Source organism: Balaenoptera musculus, chromosome 17 (genome assembly GCF_009873245.2).
Source record: "Balaenoptera musculus isolate JJ_BM4_2016_0621 chromosome 17, mBalMus1.pri.v3, whole genome shotgun sequence".
Classification (NCBI taxonomy): domain Eukaryota; kingdom Metazoa; phylum Chordata; class Mammalia; order Artiodactyla; family Balaenopteridae; genus Balaenoptera; species Balaenoptera musculus.
The window spans coordinates 80,680,939-80,704,030 of record NC_045801.1 but is presented as its reverse complement, the minus strand read 5'-3'; the positions used below and the strand labels follow the sequence as shown (position 1 = coordinate 80,704,030).

Sequence of the window (23,092 nt, the reverse complement as noted above, 5' to 3'; positions counted from 1 at the left end):
GAGGGGCAAAATAGGGGTAGGGGACTTAGAGACACAAACTACTATGCATAAAACAGATAAGCAACAAGGATATAATGTACAACACAGGAAAACAGCCAATATTTTATAATAAATATAAATGGAGCATAACCTTTAAAAATTGTGAATCACTACACTGTACACCTGAAACATACATTTTACCTCAACTATACCTCAATTAAAAAAATCAACACAGTGGCTTCAAACTCCAGTCGATTTTCATACAAACGTGCACATGCCCACACACACGCAGAGACAGATTCCTATCCATCCAGCTACCCTCTCTCTATCCATCTACCACTGATCTATCCATCCATCCATCTAAAATCTATCTACTTATCATCCACCTACCTCTCCAACCATCATCCATCCACCCATCCATCTATCCACCCATCCATCCATCCATCCATCATCCATCCATCCATCATCCATCTATCCACCCATCCATCCATCCACCCATCCATCCATCCACCCATCCATCTATCCACCCATCCATCCATCCATCCATCTATCCACCCATCCATCCATCCATCCATCTATCCACCCATCCATCCATCCATTCATCTATCCACCCATCCATCCACCCATCCATCTATCTACCCATCCATCCATCCATCTATCCACCCATCCATCATCCATCCATTTATCCATCCATCCATCCAACTAAAATCTATCTACTTATCATCCACCTACCTCTCCATCCATCATCCATCCCTCCATCATCCATCCATCATCTCTTATTTTCACAACTGCTCCCCTCATCACTATCCCAACTGCCATTTCCTGAGAGAAGTTATTCTGACCAAATGAGGTCAGATTCCTCATTATAAGATTCTTCAGTAATCATGTACCACTACTTAGTTTTTTTTTTTTCCCGTGCTGCACAGTAGTGGGATCTTAGTTCCCCGACCAGGTATTGAACCCGGGCAGCCGGCGATGAAAGCGCAGTGTCCTAACCACTGGACCGCCAGGGAATTCCCTGTACCGCTACTTAAAAGCACTAATTCCAGCTACAAATTTTACCTTTATCTCTGTGATTGGTTGAATATTATCTACCTGTCTTTTTTAAATACAACTCTCACGAAGGGCTACATCTTTGTATCTCCAGCATTCGGCACGGTGCCTGGCGCGTAACAGTCTGACCTAGCAAACAGTGCTAAATGAACAAACACTACTACAACCTTAGGTCAGGGACTATCTTGTCCTTGGACTGTGAAACCACACTGTCACCGGTGTCCTGGCCCTCAGACCCACTCCCCACACAGCTCCTGGCAGGCGAATCCTGGGAGGAGCCTAGCCGTGCTGCCCCCTGCGCCCACTACCCAGGACTGGCCATCTCTGGAAGTGGCCGTCACATCTTCACTCCACAAAGAGACGCTCCTGGCCAGTCTCATTTCTCTCCCTTCCAAACCTCAAACTCCACAGCAAGGAGTAGAAAATGACTTCGTCTCCTTACATACTGTCCTCTTATCTCTGCCCTGTCCCTCTGACCTGAAATGCTTGGGGCCGGTTTCCACCCATCCCCTAAGCCTCATCCCAAGTATGAATGGTACAGGAAGCCAGGAGGTACAGGAGGCCAGGAGGTACAGGGGGCCAGGAGGTACAAGAAGCCAAAAGTACAGTAGGTACAGGAGGCCAGGAGGTACAGGAAACCTCCCCTAACCATGTCAGACACTCCTCTTCTGTGCTTCAAAAGGCCGTGTTATTACGGCTTTTGTTGGACTTTCCAGACTGTGTACTATTATGCATCAATGTAGTTCTCAACACGTTCCGAGCCTCTTCTTGAATGCAAACAGCATTTTAGTTCATTATTTAATCCCCAGAAAACAGCGCAGCATCCAGCATGTTAACTATTTACTAAACGCTTGATGTATGACTGCATGGATACATGAACAGTGAGTCACTTTACAAAACCACCATTGAAAATTTAAAGATCTTAGACCACGTGACATAACGGAAAGATCCCACAGGCCCCAACAAAGATCCCATCTGCTGCAACTAAGACCCGACACAGCCAAAAAAAGAAAAGGAACATAAATAAATATTAAAAAAGAAAATTTAAAGATCTTTACACTCTTCCCCGTCAGGTAACTCACGCACCTGAATTCCCTGTAGATATTATTAAAAGCAAGTGATGCTCCCAGTCTCTTGAAAGCATTGGGGTGAAGTGCAAAGCTGTACAGTCGCTTGAAAAGTGATTTGGTGTTTACTGGACTGTTTTCCTGCTGCTGTGGTGTTGTCTGCTTAATGGACCATTTGAGGAATTCTTGAATACACCGACCACAAAAATCTCTTAAAGTACTGTCAGCTGGGTCCACAATTCCATCCTGAAACAAAGCATAAAATGACAACTGAATACCTTGGTCTGCCTCTGAGCATAACTGAAGTATGTTATGAAAATTAATTTAGAGCACTATTAAGGAAAAAAACAGACACTAGTCAAACCAATCTGATTGTCTAGAATCTAGACTCTAATAACAAATTCCTTTTGACATAATGAAAAGTTTCTTCTAAACAAATTAAGAAACTGAAATATACATGAAAAAAGAGAATACTTTAATTGTACAGCAACAAAGCAGACTTTCCTTCCCCTGAAGAAACACAATGATTATATCCTAAAAACTTCTGTTGTTGATTCTACCTCATAACATGATCTGAAATGCTTTATTTATTGAGGATAAATAGAATAAGACCCTTGCAAGTTTTAAGGAAACTGTAACGCTACACAAAGAAAAAGAGTAGAGATGTGGTTCTAAAAGTAGAACTTTCTATCAGAGCAGTCTCCAGAAAGGCACAGTCTCTAAATACTTGAAAAAACAGCCAAGGAAATTTGAGTGCTTTTGTTTCTCTCTTAGATCCACACAGGAAAAGTTTAACTTGAGAAAGTACACGGAAACTGAAATAAGGGGATTCTTTCTAGCATGCCTGGTTCCTTGCTACGTGCAACACCTTTGATCACATTGCGAATCAGAATTCACGGAGGTGATGGTAATGCACCACGGAAACGGGCAGAGGAGTGGGCAGCAGGGGCACGAGTGCGCTGGAGCGCGCCAGCCTCCACCTCCGCCTTCACCTCTTCTTTTCTTTCCGTAAACTCCCTCATGTTACATTTCCACTGCCACCTGGTTTTTTCCTGAAGCCCTGACTTAAGCTACCTTCAAGGATCAAAAGGGGAAAAGAAACAGCTAAGATGGAAACTTTAGAATAGAAACATCAGAATAAATCCGTCTGAGTGAAATAAGCCACAAGTTAAATTTAATTAAATGGATCTGTCATAGGTAGGTTTCACACTAGACACTGCAGGGAATTAAACCACAGGTACAATGATGTCATCGTCCTAATTACAAATGTTCAGTAACTCCCACTGCCCACAAGTGGCAGCCAGTTAGGCAACCTCTGAGAGGGAAAGGAGCTGTGTTAGTAACTACACACACAACAGGGGCAAGAGGGGCAACAGGGCTGGCCTGGGCAAACTGCAACGGATGGTGGCCCTACATGCAACGACACACCTCACCTCAAACTTAACAGAAAGTGACCCACAGATTCAAACAAATCAGTCTGCAAAAACATGGAATTAAAGGATGTTTGTTTGCACAAACTTGCTATGTGTTCAACTGGGCATTTTTTTAAAAAATTTATTTATCTATTTTTGGCTGTGTTGGGTCTTCGGTGCTGCACGCGGGCTTTCTCTAGTTGTGGCGAGCGGGGGCTGCTCTTCCTTGCGGCGCGCGGGCTTCTCATTGCGGTGGCTTCTCTTGTTGTGGAGCACAGGCTGTACGCACGCGGGCTCAGTAGTTGTGGCTCATGGGCTCTAGAGCGCAGGCTCAGTAGTTGTGGCACACGGGCTTAGTCGCTCCGCGGCATGTGGGATCTTCCTGGACCAGGGCTTAGAACCCGTGTACCCTGCATTGGCAGGCGGACTCTTAACCACTGCGCCACCAGGGAAGTCCCTCAACTGGGGATTTTGATTCCAAAGTCAGTATATGCCAAAACAAAAGTATAGGTTGAAATAATAGGTAAATATCAATTAAGATGATATTTAAAGAAATCAAATGTAGTCATTTGCACGAGTTCAGAATATTAAAATCAGATCAGTGTGGAAAGACAGTAAGGCTTTAGCTGACCTCACTGCCTCTGCCCGCAGTGAGCCAGTGACCCCACCCTAACAATTCCACCTCTACTGTCTCAGGACACTTCTATGTAAATGGTGAACTGCGACGTCTAGGGGTTTTGAGTTACTGAATCTGAATGCAGGAGGAAACAGGACCAGCTCAAAAAATTCCTTTTACTCTGAACTAGTACATCATAGTTTAAAAAAAAAAAAAAAAAAAAAGAGGATACTGCAACTCTGATAGAAGTCCAAGAACATTCTTATGCACCCTTTGCACCCTCAACAAACACACACACACACACACACACACACACACACACACACACAGCCTTAATGTAGATGAAGTTAGTCAAATTTATAACCATCCTCCCAAAAGGAACAAAACAAAAACATCTATTTGCTTGTAGCTATTTAAAAGTATCACTTAATAAGCATAGCACCTTGTTCATTAAATGCCATCTCACCAAAACAAAAGAAAAAAGATGATCCAATATAGCTAGATGTTACATTTTGATACCTTGACAGGTAGCTTTTCTTAAAGTTCTGAGTATTGATCACATATAACCAGCTGATGGGAACAGCAGGAAAAGAACCATTACTCACCAGTATTGTTTCTAGTAAGGCAACAGTGTCCTGACTCTCAAATTTCTTATTGTTGGTGAACCAGTGAATCAGCTGCATAACTAGAGGTTCATACAGTTGCCTCGGCACCTGAAGGAGTAATAACATCAGAATTTACTTTTTTCATGTAAATTTTATATCAGAGAGAGTTCTACTTATGTGACAGAAGCAAAATTAAGCATAATACTGCTGTGGTTATATTAGTTTCCTTCTCTAGTTAAATTCTGTGACGAACACGGTCTAACTTCTTCCTAAGAGTCCGGCAAAGAAAAATACGCACCCCAAGACTTACTGCTCCTCTAACGAGGAGGGCAATTAGGGTCGACAGTGACGGTTTCTATCGTTCATCCTGACTAACCGGAGCCTGAGCTGAACAGGAGGCATTCTGTTCACACCCCCGTGGTGACAAAGCAGAAGCCAGGTCAGCGTCCTCTGCACACAGACTTCCAGGCTGTATATATCACAGAACAAGACGAGAAGAGGCACCGCCCCTCCCCCTCTGCTGCCCTGCCGAAAGAAGGGAAACTAGTCTTTACTCCTTGGAGATGCGGGTTCTCACCCTAACCTTCGCAAATGTAAATACAGTCTCTCCAGGGCCCAGAGAGCCCTGTGGGTGTCTGGCTCCTACAATCCAGGGCGGCTCCCAGGCCTGGAGAGAAGTTTTACTGTCCTTTTGGATCAGAGCAATTTCCTGAGACAAATGGTTATGCATCTAACCCTCATTCTCTATGAAGAGTAAATGTTCACAGCCCGAGTGAAGGGGAACATTCCCAATCTTCATGTCTCACAAGGCTGGCCCCACAGGAGCACTGAGAAATCTAGCGGAGTTCTACTTCCCCGCTGATACTCAGCTTAAGAACAAAGCACGTGGTATGGACACCACATCAAAAATCACGTGAGGGATGTCCCTGGCAGTCCACTGGGGGACCGCGTGCTTCCACTGCACGGGGTGTGGGTTCCATCCCTGGTCAGGGAACTAGGATCCCGCAACGCTTGCTGCGGCCAAAAAATAAAATAAAATTTAAAAATTTTTAAAAAAAAAAGCAAAAATCACGTGAAATGTCTGGGGCTCAGACTAAACAACAAGTTCTCTTGCACCCGGGTATTTCTCCAAAAAATATCTTTCTAAACTTTGAAGCAACTTTTAGACTTAATCAAAGTAAAAGAATCTTACCTTTCGGTTTGGAAATTTAACCTGGTCTTAAAGCATCACTTTTTCCCCCCCCCAAAAGAATTATTTTGTATTCTTAGAACATAAATTATATATATGTACACACGCACCATTTATAGAAAATGTAGAAAACCAACTATAATCCTACATCCAAAAGGTAACCACTGTTAACATTCAAAACCACTGTTAATTCAGTATATTTTATTTATACACATTTAAATATGTGTATACACGTGTGTAAAAATATACACTTTTGTAACCACTTTTCTGCCCCTTAATTTTGAATACTTTCCATGTAAATACATAAGCTACATCAATATCTTTATTAGATGCCTGCTATCTCATATATGGATAAACCATGATCCAGTTACCCAAATCCTGTTGTCAGAAATGCAGTACTTCTAGTTTATGTCTGTCTTATACACACCACTCTGAACACCTCTCTGGACAAGGGCTGCTGTCCACACTCCCACCTGCCAGGACTCACAAGCCCCTTTCCCTACAAGCTTGGCAGCACTAAACACTGCCAATTTTTAAAATATTTGACAACTGCTGCAATCCATAGCATTTTAATTTGAATTTCCTTGTTTACTAAAAAGGTTGAATATTTAAAACATATTTAATTGGCCATATGTACTTCTTTGTTCACGAGCTGCCCATTTTTGTTCTTTATCCATTTGCCCATTTTAAAATCTTATTATCTTCAGCACAATGTGGAAAAAAAAATTTCCCTACATCATGTGTATGTCAAAACTGTGGGTTTTGTGCCATTCAGTGGTTTTAAATACTTATAAAGTCAGAACTATCAATACACTAACAGTTTTCTTCCACAGATCTCCCTTCAATACCTTGTATGAAAATGTCCCTTTCTACACAAACTGTATGGAAAGACACCTATAATGTAATGATAAAATCCACCCAAGTAGCAGAAATCACATTTTACATAAAAGAAAGCATTTTTGAATGCTATAATCCTACTTTTTATCTGTAAAACAAGATTTATATGTATGCTTATAAAAATTTATATAAAATTTATATGTATGCTATGTTTTACAAAGATCTAGGAGTATTTTCACCAAACTTTGGCAGAGGATACAGTGGCTTTTCCTGGGGAATAATGGTGGGAAAGGGGTGATGACATGGAGGTTCACTTTTAGCATCGTATGTTTCTATATTAATTAGTATATTTTACCAATGAAAAAGACCATCCCAATCCAAAGATACACACAGACATGCTATAATTCATCACATTTTTCTATAATATTTCTAGAGTTTATTTTTCCTTCTAAATCCTTTTAATTTGAAATTAACCTCTCATATGTTAGTCAAATGCTCTAATAGAATTTATTAAATGTTCCATTTTTAATTAACTTAAAAAGCCCATTTTACCACACATACAATATTTATGTGTACACATGGGTCCACTTGCCAACTGCCAGACAGTCCCACTGACATATCTGTGCACAAGTTCAACCCCATTATGATTAACGTGGCTTCTTCTTAATGTCTGTTAGGGCAAGAAACCCTTCAGTACCTGACCCTGCCAAAATTTTTCTTGGTTAGGCTCCAGCAATTATTCTTCCAGATTACTTTTGACGTTCAAAATGAAATTCCGGGATTTTTGCTGGAACGATACCAAACTTACTGAACGATTTGGAAAGAGCTCAAATTTTTTCAATATTGATTCTTTTTTTTTTGGCCACGCCACCCAGCTTGCGGGATCTTAGTTCCCCGACCAGGGATCAAACTCGGGCTACCTGCAGTGGAAGCGCTAAGTCCTAACCACTGGCCTGCCAGGGAATTCCCTCAATATTGATACTTCAGGTACACATCACTTTCATTTTATATTCATAAAATATATGTTTGCCTGGCATATTAAAGTTTTTTCCTAGATGTTTTATTTTACTTCATTTTATTTTTTACGCTGCGCCATGTGGCTCGCGGGATCTCAGTTCCCCAACCAGGGACTGAACCTGGGCCACAGCAGTGAAAGTCCAGAATCCTATCCACTAGGCCACGAGGGAACTCCCCCAGACGTTTTATTATTATTACATTTTTTGATGCTGTTATGAATGTTATGTTGTAAACATATTTTCCAAGTGGTCAATGCTACAATAGAATATGAGACATATTAGAACACTAATATATGAGAATTCTATTTTGTAATTCATCAGCTTTCTCCTTTATTAATTCTTAGATTTATCAGTTGATACTCTGGGCTTTCCATATTTTTTTAAAACTGTATTCAAAATAATAATTTTTTTCCTTCCTTTCTCCGACGTCCCTGACCTCAGGGACCTCATGGCCTGATGAGAGACCCAGAGGCTAACCAGTGCAAATAACTTACTAAACACATAGGAAGCCATTCTGAGCAACCACTCCACACGCAGGCCCTGCTCCGGGTCGGGGCTGGAGGTGCCTGTGAACAGGCCACGTCACGTCTCACCCCAGCACCCACCTCAGCCGAAGCACAAGGCAGCATCACTGCGTCATGGCTGGGGAGGATTTGGCTGTGATATTCAGGTAAACATTCTTCATCATTTTTTTAAAGACAAAATTAAACTATTCCTGATTTACCAAAACAAAATACCTTCTTGGCCTATATGAAGAGAATCGCTGCTTATGAAACCTATTTCTGTGGTAAATTTCCAGTTTTACCCCAAAATCCTATTTAATCATGGTGCATCTTAAGGCACTGCTGGACTGTATTCGCTCACATATATACTGAAGGATATTCCATCTATATTTATAAGTGAGTTTTTCATTTAGTTTTCTTTTTTATGTGTGCACCCTTATATCAGGGTTCTGCCAGCTTCATAAAATAAAGAATCTGAATGTCTTCCGTGTCCCAGCAGCAAAGGAGAATCCTGCCCAAAAAGCCACGAGGAAGAGATGACCTGCTGACATCTCCAAGTGCCCCCGACTGCTGGCCACGGCCCCTCCTCTCTTCTTCAGCCCTACGTGGCAGAGACGGCAGCAGAACCAGCCGTGGGGGCTAGACTCTCGTACTTAGTCCCGTAATGCCTGAATGAATTACTCCCCTAACGTAACCCCTTGGGGCCTGTCCCTGAGGAAGGAGGCCGGAGTCGGAAGGGCAGCAGCCAGGCGGCAGGTTTTCAAAGACCCCAGAGTGGCCCCAACGTGCAGCGAGCTTTGACCATCACTGAACTAGACAGGACTTTTAAAAAAAATTTTGTAACTGTTTCAAATTCAAAGTCATGCACTTACCTGATCTACATCACATGCCAGTCGAAGCAGCACAGGAAAAGTGCGCTTATAGAGCTGGTACATGGGTGGGGGGCCCAGGCCACTGTCAGGCATCTGAGTGGCTTTTCCCAGCATAAACATGACAATGCTGTGCAGAAGTTCACAGGCTGCAACCTGAAACAGGCCAGGGGTCCAACAAAGGTTAAGAGCATTTTGAAATGCTACACAATGTAGCCCTTTAAAAAGGAAAACTTCTGCAGCAGATAACTATCCCACCCAAAAATAAATGAACTGGAAGTGGCACTTCTTGTTGTATAAAATTCATGCTTCCGTTCACTTTGATCTGGAGCCAACAGTGAAGATTTAAAAGATTTAGACATCAGGACTAATACATTCGTAAGAAACGTATTTCCATGCTGCCGTATCACAGAACTCTGCTTCATGTGTTAGCACACTTTCAACTGTCACTTTCAGTAAATATATTTTTAAAGCACAAATTTTGGAAATGTACAGATTAACATAAAGACTTGAGAGTATCTGTTTCTAATCTCCCAGGTTGAAGAGATCATCAAGCACAGACTAAAACTCCCTTTTCAACGCCCTCTGTACTGTCTTCTATCAGGAAGAGTTCTAGTGTATTAATGTTCTGCCAGGTTATCGTCTATTATTCAGATAATTTATGTTTAACTTCCATTTTCCAAGGACACATACTTCTGATAACTGAATAGTTTCCTGATTACTATACTAGAGAAAACACAAAATCCGTGAAACACAATACGTGTTTCCTAACGAATACACGTCTAACCACAGCGGGTGATCAGTGAGTACTTTGGTTTGTCTGTCGCCGGCCGAGAGCGCCAGCTCTGTGACGCGCGGCAGGAATGGGTCCAGGTGGATGATGGGCTTCATGTCCGCGAAGGGCACTGCGAAGCCGAGCCTCCTCTCTCTGTCCCAGGCCACACAGCGCCTGGCCCTCTCCTCGGGGGACACTGCTGTCAGAGAGATGCAGAGCGCTTTCGGTCAGTCCCTCCTCGCTCCAGGATGGCCCCTGGTTCACCCCCTCCTGCTCTGTTTACCACGCATGTACAAACCAACACACACTGTTTCTGAATTTGACTTAAAAGCAAGCTATTTTTAAACAAGTCTAATAGTCTGGAATGTTTAATTTCCAATTTCAGTAAGAGTTACTCTTCTGCGGAAAAATGATAAATGCACAATACTCTAATTAAGTATATCTCCTTTATAACACTTATTTTCCTAATAGAGGCTCTGACTTCTGAAATGCCAAAATCACCAATACATTTAATATGAAATTTTAAAGGTAAAAATACCAATTTTTACTAATCAAAAATGCTAATTCCGATCAAAAACAACTTAAATTATCCAAGTATTAAGGATATCAGGTTAAAAAAGGTAACTCTGAACTCCTGACACAATGTTTAATATAAAGGTGCATCCAGCTAGATTCTGCTTCAGAAAGGAAAAGACCCCAGACCCCAGTGCGTGAGCACAAAGAACCCCACAGGCTGCAGGGCACAGTGGAGTGTTCATCCTCTTACCTGAAAACACATAAATGACATATAGGAGCAAATATCAGAACACACCATGACCTGTATGCATCCAAATACATCCATGCGGTTAGTGTGCTTTAAGGAAAGGTCACCTGTTATGAGGTTTTTGCTGATCTGTCCCCCAAGACGGCCAAGCACTTGCACGACTTGAACCCGTATTTCTTCTAAGGACAGCGCTTCATGCTGCAAACACGGTGACAAGTTAAACATCAGAGAGAGTCGTGAGCTGAAAGAAACACTGCTCTACCACCCTCCCCACTGTTGACGCCTCCAATGGCTCATTATATCCTACACGGCACTGCAGTTAATTTTATTGCAAATTCATGAAAAGAAGCCACATCTCTTCCAATTTTGCAGTTAGATGTCCGTTTCCTAGACCATCGGTTCCAAAGTTTTGGCAGGAGCTTTTACACCCTTAAAAAATACTGAGGCTCCCCAAAGAACTTCTGTTTATGTGGGTCGTATTTACCAGTATTTATCATAAGTTGAAACTTAGATATTATTTAAATAGTTATTTTATTTAAAAACACTAAACCCATGACATGTTAACAAATGATATACTTTTAGGAAAAGTAACGATATATTCCAAATAAACAACCTCAGGCAAGTGGTGTTGTTTCCCATTTTCACATTTGTGACAGACTTGTTGTTGGGCTGTAACTGGAAAAGGAGGAGTATTTTAATAGTCTTTCTAGATAACTGGGGTTTTTCTGATACGGCTCCGAAACTGACGTGGAAGTTTCTTAAAGGTCAGTCACACGGTCGAATCTGAAACCGCACCAGTGAAGGTTATGTAGTCTCTACCACATTAAATCCATGGGCTTATCTCGCTCTCTGTGGATTTTCACCCACACACGATTTGATTTGGGAACATAATGTACTGTTCATCTGAAAACACTGGTTCCCTGGGTCATGCAGATCTTCCACATGTTGATGCATTTCACCGTACATGTGAAAAAAATCACGTTTGTTAAGTACTGAGAAGCTGCCCAGCTCATGATGGTTACAAGTTTTCCAAAATTTTAATTTTCACTTAAAAGCTAGAATTTAATCACTGGCAACAAATACTCTCAAAGTGCTCTTTGAAGTGACAGGCTCGCTCTCCGCCTTGGAGAAAACGCCTGCCAGCCGCTGAACGGCCAGGCTGTCTATCCCAGCAACAACGGCGTTCACAAGGGAAGGGCTGCTCGGTGCATCCCGGAGGACAACCGCCAGCACCTCCTGCTCCAGCACACGGGGAGGCACACAGCGTGTGCTCAAGGGTCGAGGCTTAAGGAAGCGCTAGGCAACCAACGCACCACCCACCACTGCACAGTGCAAACGTCGACGCGTGAAAATATTGATAGTTCTGGCCTTGCACCCGGGGACCCCAGGGCCCACCTAGGGAAACGGGGTCCTGTGCCTGTAAAGAAATGTGCAAAACTAGAGGCACGCTCAAGTAACTTTACCTTCCTTTACTTATATGTGATAAGATAATTTAAAACCTTTAGACACCATGTCTAGTTTCATCCAGGTCTCCCAATCAAAAGCTGTCAAAAATATCGAGATGGGAGGAATTTTCCCTAGAGCTTGCAATATCAGTTCTAGATACTAAAAGTTTTTCAAATTTCCTTTTTCACATCATACTTAAAAATATTTTCCCTACACTAACTCAATTTTCTCTATTTACATCATTTTTATCTGTTATATTATGTGCCACATCTAAAAAAACTGGTCTCAAGAAATTATCACTGGAAAAAAAAACATAAAAACTGCCATGAACTGAACTTGACAATATGTATTTCAGATTTAATCAGTAAATGAGTCAATCTAACATATCCATAATATCACTATTGCAATTGCTTATTCCAAACAAGAAAACAATAAACCCGTTAACATAGTTTACATTTTTACTGCTAAATATATATTGAAATTATTTCTATATTGTACTCTAATTGATATGTAAGAACAACTAATATTTTAAATGAAGACTTTTACTTTTCACAAGCATTAGAATCTGATCTCTCTGTTATTTAAGGTAAAGAAAATACAAGGGATTTCTTACTGATGAAGTGTTCTTTGTCCTTTTCAGATGCTTTAACACATCTCTAGTAAATCCTTTCTGGGCGGCCCGAGAGAGTGCTGACACTTCCCAGTTACTCCTGGTCTCATCTATCAACAGTAAACAAAAGTCAATCTTAAACAGCACTCATTCATTTATTTAATTAATACAAGGGAAAACACACTACACTGCTATAGAGAGACATTAAAATCCTAATTTAAAGTGCAATTAAAAATGAAATTTCTAGAACAACAATATTAACAGTGGTTGTCTTAGTTTTAAATACCACTGCTGACTAAAAGAAACACGGTTCCTTGGAGAAGTGGCTGACTCCCAGGCTGGGGAGACTGTGCTGGTGAGAAGCGCCAGGAGGGGGCACTGCTCGGGGAGGGGCGCACTCCCACAAGTCCCACACAAGTCACATCTGGGACAGGCTGAGCGCAGACATCAGTGGGAGCAGGAAAGGGCTGGACCCACTGAGAATGTTAAGAATCCACAAGTCCCTCCTGACAGGCAGAAATAATGGGTGAAAAAAGTTATTTTTCACCGTAGAGCGCCAACTAGATAAAAGGAACCATGGAGCTGGAACATCGCCATTGTGCCACTTTTACAGTAATTATCAACTCAGAAGAATCACCAGTGGACAGACACTAAAGCCATAGCGGTGAGGCATCCCTGAGGAATCCGGAGCACTTACAGCTGTGAAGCAGCAGCTGCCATTCGACAATCATAAACTTCTACAGAACTTGCAAGTTCAGCACAAAACTTTCCCTCCCGAACCACTTGATGGTAAGGCACCAATCTGACGCCACCACCCCTGAACGGACCCTGTCCTACGTGACAGCCACGCTACGACCCAGAGGAGGAGGCTGAGCTGCAGACGTGGCCCACATTCACCCGCCCCCAGTCGGGCTCCAGTCGGCCCTGACAACGTCTTAGCTTAGAACCACAGGTTACACTCAGTTGTCTTGTCTTTTTCATCTCCTTTAAGTGAAACAGTTCTTCAGTGTCCTGGAGTTTCCTGACTTGGACATTTACAAAATTAGATGCCTCCATCTGGGTCTGTCCAATGTTTTCTCACGACTGCGTTCAGGTTCTAGAAACCATTGGCAGCGTCTTGCTAGTCCTTTATTAACAAAACCTTTGGCACCTGCTCACTTTCTCTCAGTGGAGTCACGCTCACTTCTCCCAGTGCTGAGACAGCCTGGGAGGACCCTCACAGGGGCGATAACCCCAGCACGCCTCTCCCGGCCCCCTGAAGTGAGACCCACTGACGGCAGAGCCCGACTCCCCTCTGCTGTTTCTCTGGTTCTCCTCCCATCTGTGAGTCTGCGGTGCAGGTTTGCTCACGCCCCATGAGTTAGGCCCCGGGTGGGAACAATCACTAAGAACTGGGGTTTTGGTCTTGGACCTTCTGCAGGTGGATATTAGAAATCTACCCTCTGGTGGCCCCAGATGAAAAGAGGATCTGGTTTTTATTTAGTCTTTATTAAAATGTTTTGGAGCTCAAATTAGTTAAGAATTTTGTACACTGGGAAACAACTCTCTGATATGTGGACTGGTCAAGTGTTTTATCTTTGTCTATGACTCAAACTGCAGAACTGAAGCCATAAACCCTCATGTGTCTGTGTGTCACCTGAGCCCTGAATTGAGAACAACCTGACTTCTCCTTATGAGTGTGCTGTTCTCCTGTATTTGGAAAGTATTAAGAAATTAGATTATTAAGTCTCTTAAAGGAGCTCTGCTTTTATTTATACAGATAAATAAGCTTGTATAAAATGAATATTCCTAAAATTATCTGAAAATAAAAAAATTGGACTTATAATGCTTTAAATGTGCCAAACTTTTAAAAAATGCTATATAGTCACTAACTCAAAAGCATTTCAGAAATCCATATTCACATAATTAAGGCACATCTTTGGTAAATGAGACAAATTTCATGATTTTAGTTTAAATAAATGTGTTTTCCTATCAGAGTTAAGTACAATACAAGCATACATCTTATTCTACTTGGGTTTGTTTTTCCTATACTTATTTATATACTTATTATACTTATCCAGGCTTACAAACCCAATAAGCTAACATCACCTCTCATTACATTGTTATTATGGTACAAGACACACAAAATAACACCACCAACCATCTGCAGAACTTTTTCTTCATCACAAACAGCCCTACATAACTTTTAAGATCATGATAAATGCAGTTAAGTTTATGTTCAACTAAACTGAATCACTGGACAAACTTTTTACTTCCCCAGTAATTACGTTTTGTAGCATGTCAACTGGAATATAATTTCTATGATCTGCAGCCTTGAAACCTTGGACTGACTGAGTTAATTAGTAAATAATCACTGGATACCCACGTAATTTCTAAGTAAAACAGAATACCGAAACACTGATTGCTAAGCATCATTTTTTTTTCTTTCTTTTTTTTTGGCCATGCCACGCAGCTGGTGGGATCTTAGTTCCGCAACTGGGAATTGAACCCAGGCCCCCCTGCAGTGGAAGCGCCAAGTCCTAACCACTGGACTGCCCACTAAGAATCATTTCTAAGTCTGCGTGCTTTTGTTTCCTGCTTTCTAGGCCGTGAGGAGGTGAGGCACGCTGCGTGTGGTGCCATGCGGGGTGGATGCGGCTGCAGGCGGGTGTCACGTGTGCTCACAAGCTCCGAGCCTGAGAAACTCCAAGACCTCAGCAGACACTTCTCAAAACCATCCGCTCCGCGTTTTCTCAGTCCAAGAGAAGTCTGGCAGAGAGCTGTAAGTGGTAAGCGGACGAGGCTGCAGTGGAAGTAAGAGGGCATGCTTCTGACTTTCACGGAGGGTGAGCTGCTGCTCACAAAGCAGCGAGTCTCGGCTTCTTGGCGTCCGGCCGTCTTCCCACAACTGGGACTTACTAAGAGCTCACAGAGTTTTGCTTTTGTGGGTTACAACTAGCAACAGTCAGCATACTGGAAGCAGAACCTACTTTTGTAAAGACCTACTGATCTATTTGAAGACCGCATGTTAACACACACGACATCTTAGTACTCCTCTGAAAACAATTGGATCTCACGGACTCCCTGCGAGAGACCCGCTGTTTCAAGTTGCGTCAGTGGGTCCCAGAACATGACAAAACTTGGAACCTGAGTCTGAGAAGAGGCTATGAAACGAGTTACATTCTTAGCAAAGGTCACTCCATCTTAAAGGACGTGCTTCTCTGCCTTACTGATCAATGCCTTTGTCTGTAACGGGCAAAGTTACTCTTTACTTTCTGTGGAATCCACTAAGGAGCAAGGCTTGAGTCTTATCAGAAGCACTTTGAGCAAAAGGTTCAGGCCTTGCACCTCTGTCAGGAGCAGCACAGAGCGGCACTGGGCTCTCCGCAAAGCACATAAGGAGGCGTGCTGTCCACTGGCCCCACTGCTGGCCAGCAGGCTGACGACTGTCTGCCAGGGTCTCCACTGTAAAGCTGCCATCTGCACCCTTGGTGAGTAACATGCGTTGTGGGGTGAGGTAGGCAGGATTTTAAGGTAGCCCCATGACCCTACCTGGTGTTACCCCCGTGACTGTGTTCCCTTACACAACAAAGGCAGGTCTAATCTAATCACACGAGCCTCTTGAAAGCAGAGTTTCCTCCAGCGGATGCAGAAGGAAGGGGGACAGACTCCGAGCCTAAGGATTCAAGGCGCACCGCTGGCTGTGAAGGTGGAGGGCCAAAGGCCAGGGGCGGGCCAAAGGCCAGGGGCGGGCCAAAGGCCAGGGGCGGGCCAAAGGCCAGGGGCGGGCCAAAGGCCAGGGGCGGGCCAAAGGCCAGGGGCGGGCCAAAGGCCAGGGGCGGGCCACGCCGGGACCACCAGCCAGCAAGGAAACGGGGCCTCGGGCACCGCCGACGCCCCGCATAAACCTGAGGGCCCTCCCCAGAGTGCCCGGAGAAGGGCCAGACCGGCCCAGCTGGCCCGAGCAGAGGAGCGGCTAAGCCCGCCTGGGCTTCTGAGCCAGAGGACGGGGAAACGACAGATGGCATTTCAGCCGCTGGCCCTGTGGTGACTTCTTACACAGCGAGACGAAGCACACGATGAGGCCTCCCGTTTACTCGCTGACTTGTGACTGTACACACGCCAGAGTCCTACACGATTCAGCGGATCATGATCTCCTTCTGGGACAATCTGCCTTGATGCTCAGATTATCCCAAGTTGGCCCGTGACATTTCCCATCATTCTTTGAACACTTCCTTGATTTCTGCATGTTTCAGAAAACACAATATTCTAGGTTCCTCTTGTATTTCGCCTGTCCAGGCTGGAAGCAGCCATTTCTCCAAAGCCACAACCTGGGGACCAGTTTGCTCGCTGCTACAAAGGTACCACCAGCCCCAGGCAGCCCCTTCCAACGGACAGAAGGACAACAGGTGTGCACGTTACACGTTCCACTTCACCCACCCACACATGTGTGCGGGCGCCTGTGCACGTGTGCAGAAGCAGTGAGGCCCGGGACGGGAGGCAGGGCCCTTAGCTCACGCCCGGCCCGATCCCCGAGGCCCTTTAGCTCTTTCTCTCTCTCCCCTCATTGTCCTTGATCCAACTGTTAACGTGGCCGACGTCCCGTATGCCGCCCTCCTCGCCTGCCTGGATACCCTGCCCCACCAGGGGGGCCCCCGGTGCCCACCCTCCTCGGCACCGACCACTGGAGGAGGACCTCACGGGACTGACCTCACTGGGAAGACCACTCGCAGTCAGAGGACAGAGCGGCTCCCGCTAACCACAGGCCCATGGGCATGACCATGACGGCACCGCCTGCCATCGGTCCTGGGGGCCCCTCACGTGAGAGGACATCAGACAAGCCCAGCCGGAAGGACCTCCTCCCAAATCACGGCCCACAACCTTCAACAACATCAACGTCATGAGAACTGTCCCGCACAAAAGGACGCCCAGAGGCACGACAACTAAATGCAAGGCCCGGACTGAATTCTGGCCCCGGAAAAACGCAGCTGAAAGCACAGCTACGAAGGAAGTTAATGGGGCAGCCGAGCAATGTGCACACGGGCTGCAGAGGAGGAGAGTGAGGGATCCACGTCACCCCTCCTGACCTTGACCACGACGATGCCGTCTGTGGTCACGCACAGGAAGCACACGTCGCAATATTCAGGCACACGCGTCTGTGATGCCTGCAACTTACTCACAAAAGGTTCGGGAGAAAACATCACATGTAAACACACACACATATTACCGCACAATACAGAGAAAGCACAGACAGTGACAAAGCAAGCGGGACACAATTTCACTGCTAAACCTGCATAAAGAGCAGATAGGAGTTCTTTTCACTATTAATGCAACTGTTCTGGAAGTTTAATATCATATCAAATAAAACATTACTAAAAATAGTCTTTCAGGTTATGGATTTTCTGTTGTTAGTTTACTTACCCTCTGCTTTTCCCTATCTTTTCCCTATCTTCTAATTACCTGGAGAACGACTATTTATCAATAACTAAATTCTCTGCTTTAAGGATCACAGTAATGTCCCACATTAACTGAAAAGAAATACAAATCTTTTCAATGAGCTAACTGACAGAACTAAATTCATAAAAGCAAATGAAAGGACCACAAAGATATCTGCTAACAGATATATTCATTTCCTTTAACCATGTCCACGTGTTTTCAGTGAACTACTCAAATAGCAGCACTCCTTACAAGAAGTGAATTTGAAAAGCCTAAATAAAATACAAACATCAACTAGCTTTTTTTTTTTCCTCTAAATACTTATCCCAAAACTGCGACTCTTTATGAACTCTGAATATGCATCGAGGTGTCATAAAAACCAGACACAGTAAATGAAATTTGTCACACACTTTCCATTTATGGTTTCTAAACCAACAGTATTTAAGCTGAACAATAAAATAATGATTTACGTAGATGGAATTTTACGAATTAACACTTGATTTTCTACTTTGCTGGCAGGGGCATTTCAATTCTTACCAATATTTCAGGGTTCTTCTCCAACATGAACCCTTCTTTTTGCTCATCTGATCACAATGTCCATTTCCATTCTGGTTCAAGGAAATCTGCCCCCCCTCAATTCTACATACTACTTTTCTTGGCTAGTACAACTTTGGCCTGGGGACTTCCCTGGTGACGCAGTGGTTAAGAATCCGCCTGCCAACGAAGGGGACGCGGGTTCGAGCCCTGGTCTGGGAAGATCCCACATGCCACGGAGCAACTAAGCCCGTGCACCACAACTACTGAGCCTGCGCTCTAGAGCCCGCGAGCCTCAACTACTGAAGCCCGCGCGCCTAGAGCCCGTGCTCCGCAACAAGAGAAGCCACTACAATGAGAAGCCCGCGCACCACAACGAAGAGTAGCCCCCGCTCGCTGCAACTAGAGGCAGCCCGCACACAGCAATGAAGACCCAACGCAGCCAAAAATAAATTAATTTTTAAAAAACCTCCAATCCATTAAAAAAAAAAAAAAAGAAAAAATTTTGCCTGGCCAGATGAATTTTTTCTTTGAATCTTTTCCCAAACCTATTTCTTGTATGACAATTCTTCTGAACTAACATTAGTACTAAATCTGTTATATCTGAAAAACCAATAAAAAATCAGGTGAGATTAGGTCAAAATATAAAATTACTATTGGATTTCCTTATAGTTTTAATTCCTGTTTGATTTGTCAAACAAAAGTTTCTTTGCAAGGCAGTATGTTAGAATCTATAAGGACTTCAAGATATTTAAGACTGACTTCTTGCCCTTGAAGATTTTATAAATCTTGGTAGGATATAAGTGACTAAAATAAAAAGTAGTTTTAATAACTCAGTTATAATTTTTATGTCCCAATTATATTGAAATGAATTGGGGAGATCACAAAAATATCAATCAAACATATTTTGAATATGTTGGGTTCAAATTTCAGAAGTTGCAAAAATGCAAATATGTAGTCTTATTATAGTTATTACATCGCCATTTTAAGATACACGTCAAAATTCTTCTAAACCTTACCTGATAAGGCTGAAGTTTTCAGATATCCATCAAGGCTGGGTAAAATGTCCTTATAATAGGGCTGAATTACATGTTTGCCGATGTAAACTGACCATTCTTCTAGGGCATTCAGGCCGACTTCTGCCAATGGGGTATAGCTCAGGCCCAGTTTAAAAGCCATCTGTATGTGAGTACAAACAAGGTAATGAAACACAAGGAATATGAGATTCAAAGAGGGTTTCTAACGGCAAGCCTTTCCTCTGCCGGAACCAGACAGGCTGGAGGGAAGGGTACACTGAGGCCCTCTCAGGAAGGCCTGCCAGGGGGTGTCACTGCACACCTGCAGCACAGGGAGGGCTGAATCCTCACCCCCCATTCCCAGGGGCCCTCAGAGAGGCCCAGCCAGGGTCCCTCCCCAAAGCTGCTCAGTGGCAGAAGCAGAACATGAACCGGGGTGTCTGACGGGTGAGCGCCTGCTGTGACTGCCATGCTTTCCAGGAAACAGGACACTGCACTAGAGATGCATCTGCTCAGGACGATGCACCCACCTGCAAGGCAGGGACATAGGCTCTGACATCAACTTCGATGATGTCATGTGGCAGGGACAGGACAAAGGTCAAACAGGAGGCCAGGAGTTCATCTTTGTACTGCTTCATTTTAACTGACACCTTAGCAAGAAAGACGACAAGAACATCAGTGCTGCGCACCTGAAGAGAGCCTCCGATTTCACAATCAACTACGAGATGCCCTACTCGCAAACAGGGAAAATGATCACGCGGCCTTTATCTGACACGGCCGCGTTCATTTCAAAATTAAGCACTGATCTCCAGGAAGAGTTCATTTGTTGAGTACTTAATTCCCATTATGTGGAAGAGCTAAAGCATCTATTAACTTTGAGTTGTCATCACTCAATTTTAAGAAACCTCAGGGGACTCTGGAAGCGCAAAGATTTCCTCTGTTAGTGATTTTAACCCCTTAATCCCCACATGGGTTAAGCAGCCCATTTTTAAGTAATTAGATCATTTACGATCATTAGGATTTTTTTCAACATACATTCATTTTTTTTTTAACATCTTTATTGCAGTATAATTGCTTTACAATGGTGTGTTAGTTTCTGCTCTATAACAAAGTGAATCAGTTATACATACACATATGTCCCCATATCCCCTCCCTCTTGCGTCTCCCTCCTACCCTCCCTATCCCACCCCTCTAGGTGGTCACAAAGCTCCGAGCTGATCTCCCTGTGCTATGCGGCTGCTTCCCACTAGCTATCTATTTTACATTTGGTAGTGTATATATGTCCATGCCACTCTCTCACTTCATCCCAGCTTACCCTTCCTCCTCCCCATGTCCTCAAGTCCATTCTCTACGTCTTACATTCATTTTTAAATAACCCATGACAACACTGGATAAATCATTTGAAAATTACCTCTTTACCAAATTTTGCAAACAAAGCAAAGCAAAAAGACTTTTCTGGGTCCTCAGGAGTCTGTTTCTGACTCTTTGGGCCAACACCCTGTCAAATAAAACAGGGAATTAGTTCCGTGAATGATAACCAGGTAATCCTGTGTCCTAATCCGGCAGTTCCCAGCCTTCCTTCCGAGGGGAACCCATTTTCATGTTGCTCAGGCCTCATGCAGAGGGGAAGTGAAATCAGCCCTGAAAACATTTCAGGCGGAGGCCAGTGAGAAACCGAGTAGGAGGTGGGAAGTGGCTTGCCGGTCAAAACCCAGGGCCTAAGTCCACTCCCCGTCCCGGTGTTCTGAAGCACACGCCTGTGGGCTGAGACACTGCTCACGCCCAGAGCCCCCAGACGCAAATCCAGTTACTTTCCAACCTCACGGGCCACCAGATCCCCTGGGTGGCCTGGGCACAGGCTGCTGAGCCGCGGCCCAGAGCTTCTGACGAGGTGAGCCTGGAGAGGGCGAGAGTGATGGTAGTGATGCCGTCCCAGCACCCAGCACCCCATCAGAACCCTGCGGAGCTAACGTCATCAGCCAGGTGTCGTAAATAAGAACAGAAAATGCTACTGGTTAAATTTTAAAGAGTGTCACCCAACTGCCACTCACATTATCAGTCTTTCAAAGTACTGATAATAAAATTAGTAGACTTTAAAACTGCAATATGCTATCATGTCGTATTTTAGAAGGTATTTATACACACTCATGCAACCTAAGAAACACAGGGGGCTTCCCTGGTGGCGCAGTGGTTGAGAATCCGCCTGCCAATGCAGGGGACACGGGTTCGAGCCCTGGTCTGGGAAGATCCCACATGCCGCGGAGCAACTGGGCCCGTGAGCCACAACTACTGAGCCTGCGCATCTGGAGCCTGTGCTCCGCAACAAGAGAGACCACGACAGTGAGAGGCCCGCGCACCGCGATGAAGAGTGGCCCCCGCTTGCCACAACTAGAGAAAGCCCTCGCACAGAAACGAAGACCCAACACAGCCAAAAATTAATTAATTAATTAATTTAAAAAAAAACAAAAAAAAAACACAGGAATATTCAGTGTCCTTCAAAAAACACTTACCTCAAAATATTTTATTTTCTTGGCATTTCTCACAGCAATAGATAGCAATTTGTAGAAACCACTAATGAATGGCAACCGTGTAGACTGCAGAATTAATTCATATGCAAAGGAGCATACCCATGGCTCAAAAAATTCTACATGTTTCTCAGGAAGAATCTCCCTGTAAAAACAAATCTAAAGCTTAATGTAGAAATTCTCATCATATACTATTTTTATTCAGCTTTGAAATTATAAGGGACATAATCAAAACAAAATCATAATCTATGATTCCATTATATATCATTTTCAGGTATATCTATATTCCTTGTTTTCCCTACCTGAGGATCTTTTAAATGTATTTTTTTAAAAAAAGATAAATCTCAGCTGCTACATTTAAATATATTTTAAGTTTCATACAAGCAATTTTACATTTTAAGTCCTACTATTTCATTTCTTATTATCTACGTAAGTGATTTTCCTATATTACAGCTAATAATTGATAATTTCCACTCTTAAACAAATAGCATTTTTTAAATACCTGCAAAATTCCACCAGGTTGATGAAAGCTGAAAAATCTTTAGGTTTAGCAGGACGCAAGTTAGCAGCTGGATCTGAAGTCGGGATCACCCAAACACCAGCAGCTTCATTTTCATCCTTAAAAATTAATGGTACCAAAAAAGCACTGTAACATTCAATCGTTCAACAAATGACTCAGCAAGTGACTCCACAGCCAAGGTCTGAGTCTTTGAGGAAGGAATGCAGAAGTGAGGAGGTACAGACGGGCCTCGGAAGCTCACAGTAGGATCAGAATGACGGGACCCACAGAGCACGTGGCACGGGAGGCCACAGGGGACGCCGTCGGGGGAATGAAGGTGCGCACACACACAGACACACAGGG

At 43.7% G+C, this 23,092-nt stretch overlaps 1 protein-coding gene across 7 annotated transcripts in view; it reads right to left on the bottom strand.

Annotated features, from left to right (window-relative positions):
• PRKDC (protein kinase, DNA-activated, catalytic subunit) overlaps positions 1 to 23,092 on the bottom strand; it is a 151,627-nt gene that overhangs the window by 101,112 nt on the left and 27,423 nt on the right. For 6 of the 7 annotated variants that reach the window (XM_036829913.1, XM_036829914.1, XM_036829910.1 and 3 more), the window contains 11 exons: positions 22,733 to 22,848; positions 22,216 to 22,375; positions 21,117 to 21,203; positions 20,236 to 20,355; positions 19,709 to 19,868; positions 12,744 to 12,850; positions 10,792 to 10,882; positions 9,957 to 10,120; positions 9,150 to 9,302; positions 4,733 to 4,840; positions 2,119 to 2,345 (listed from right to left, as the gene is read on the bottom strand). In XM_036829913.1, coding sequence (XP_036685808.1) covers positions 2,119 to 2,345; positions 4,733 to 4,840; positions 9,150 to 9,302; positions 9,957 to 10,120; positions 10,792 to 10,882; positions 12,744 to 12,850; positions 19,709 to 19,868; positions 20,236 to 20,355; positions 21,117 to 21,203; positions 22,216 to 22,375; positions 22,733 to 22,848 — 1,493 coding nt within the window. The remainder of the gene's footprint in view (positions 1 to 2,118; positions 2,346 to 4,732; positions 4,841 to 9,149; positions 9,303 to 9,956; positions 10,121 to 10,791; positions 10,883 to 12,743; positions 12,851 to 19,708; positions 19,869 to 20,235; positions 20,356 to 21,116; positions 21,204 to 22,215; positions 22,376 to 22,732; positions 22,849 to 23,092) is intronic. The other variant, XM_036829912.1, reaches the window with a different exon arrangement.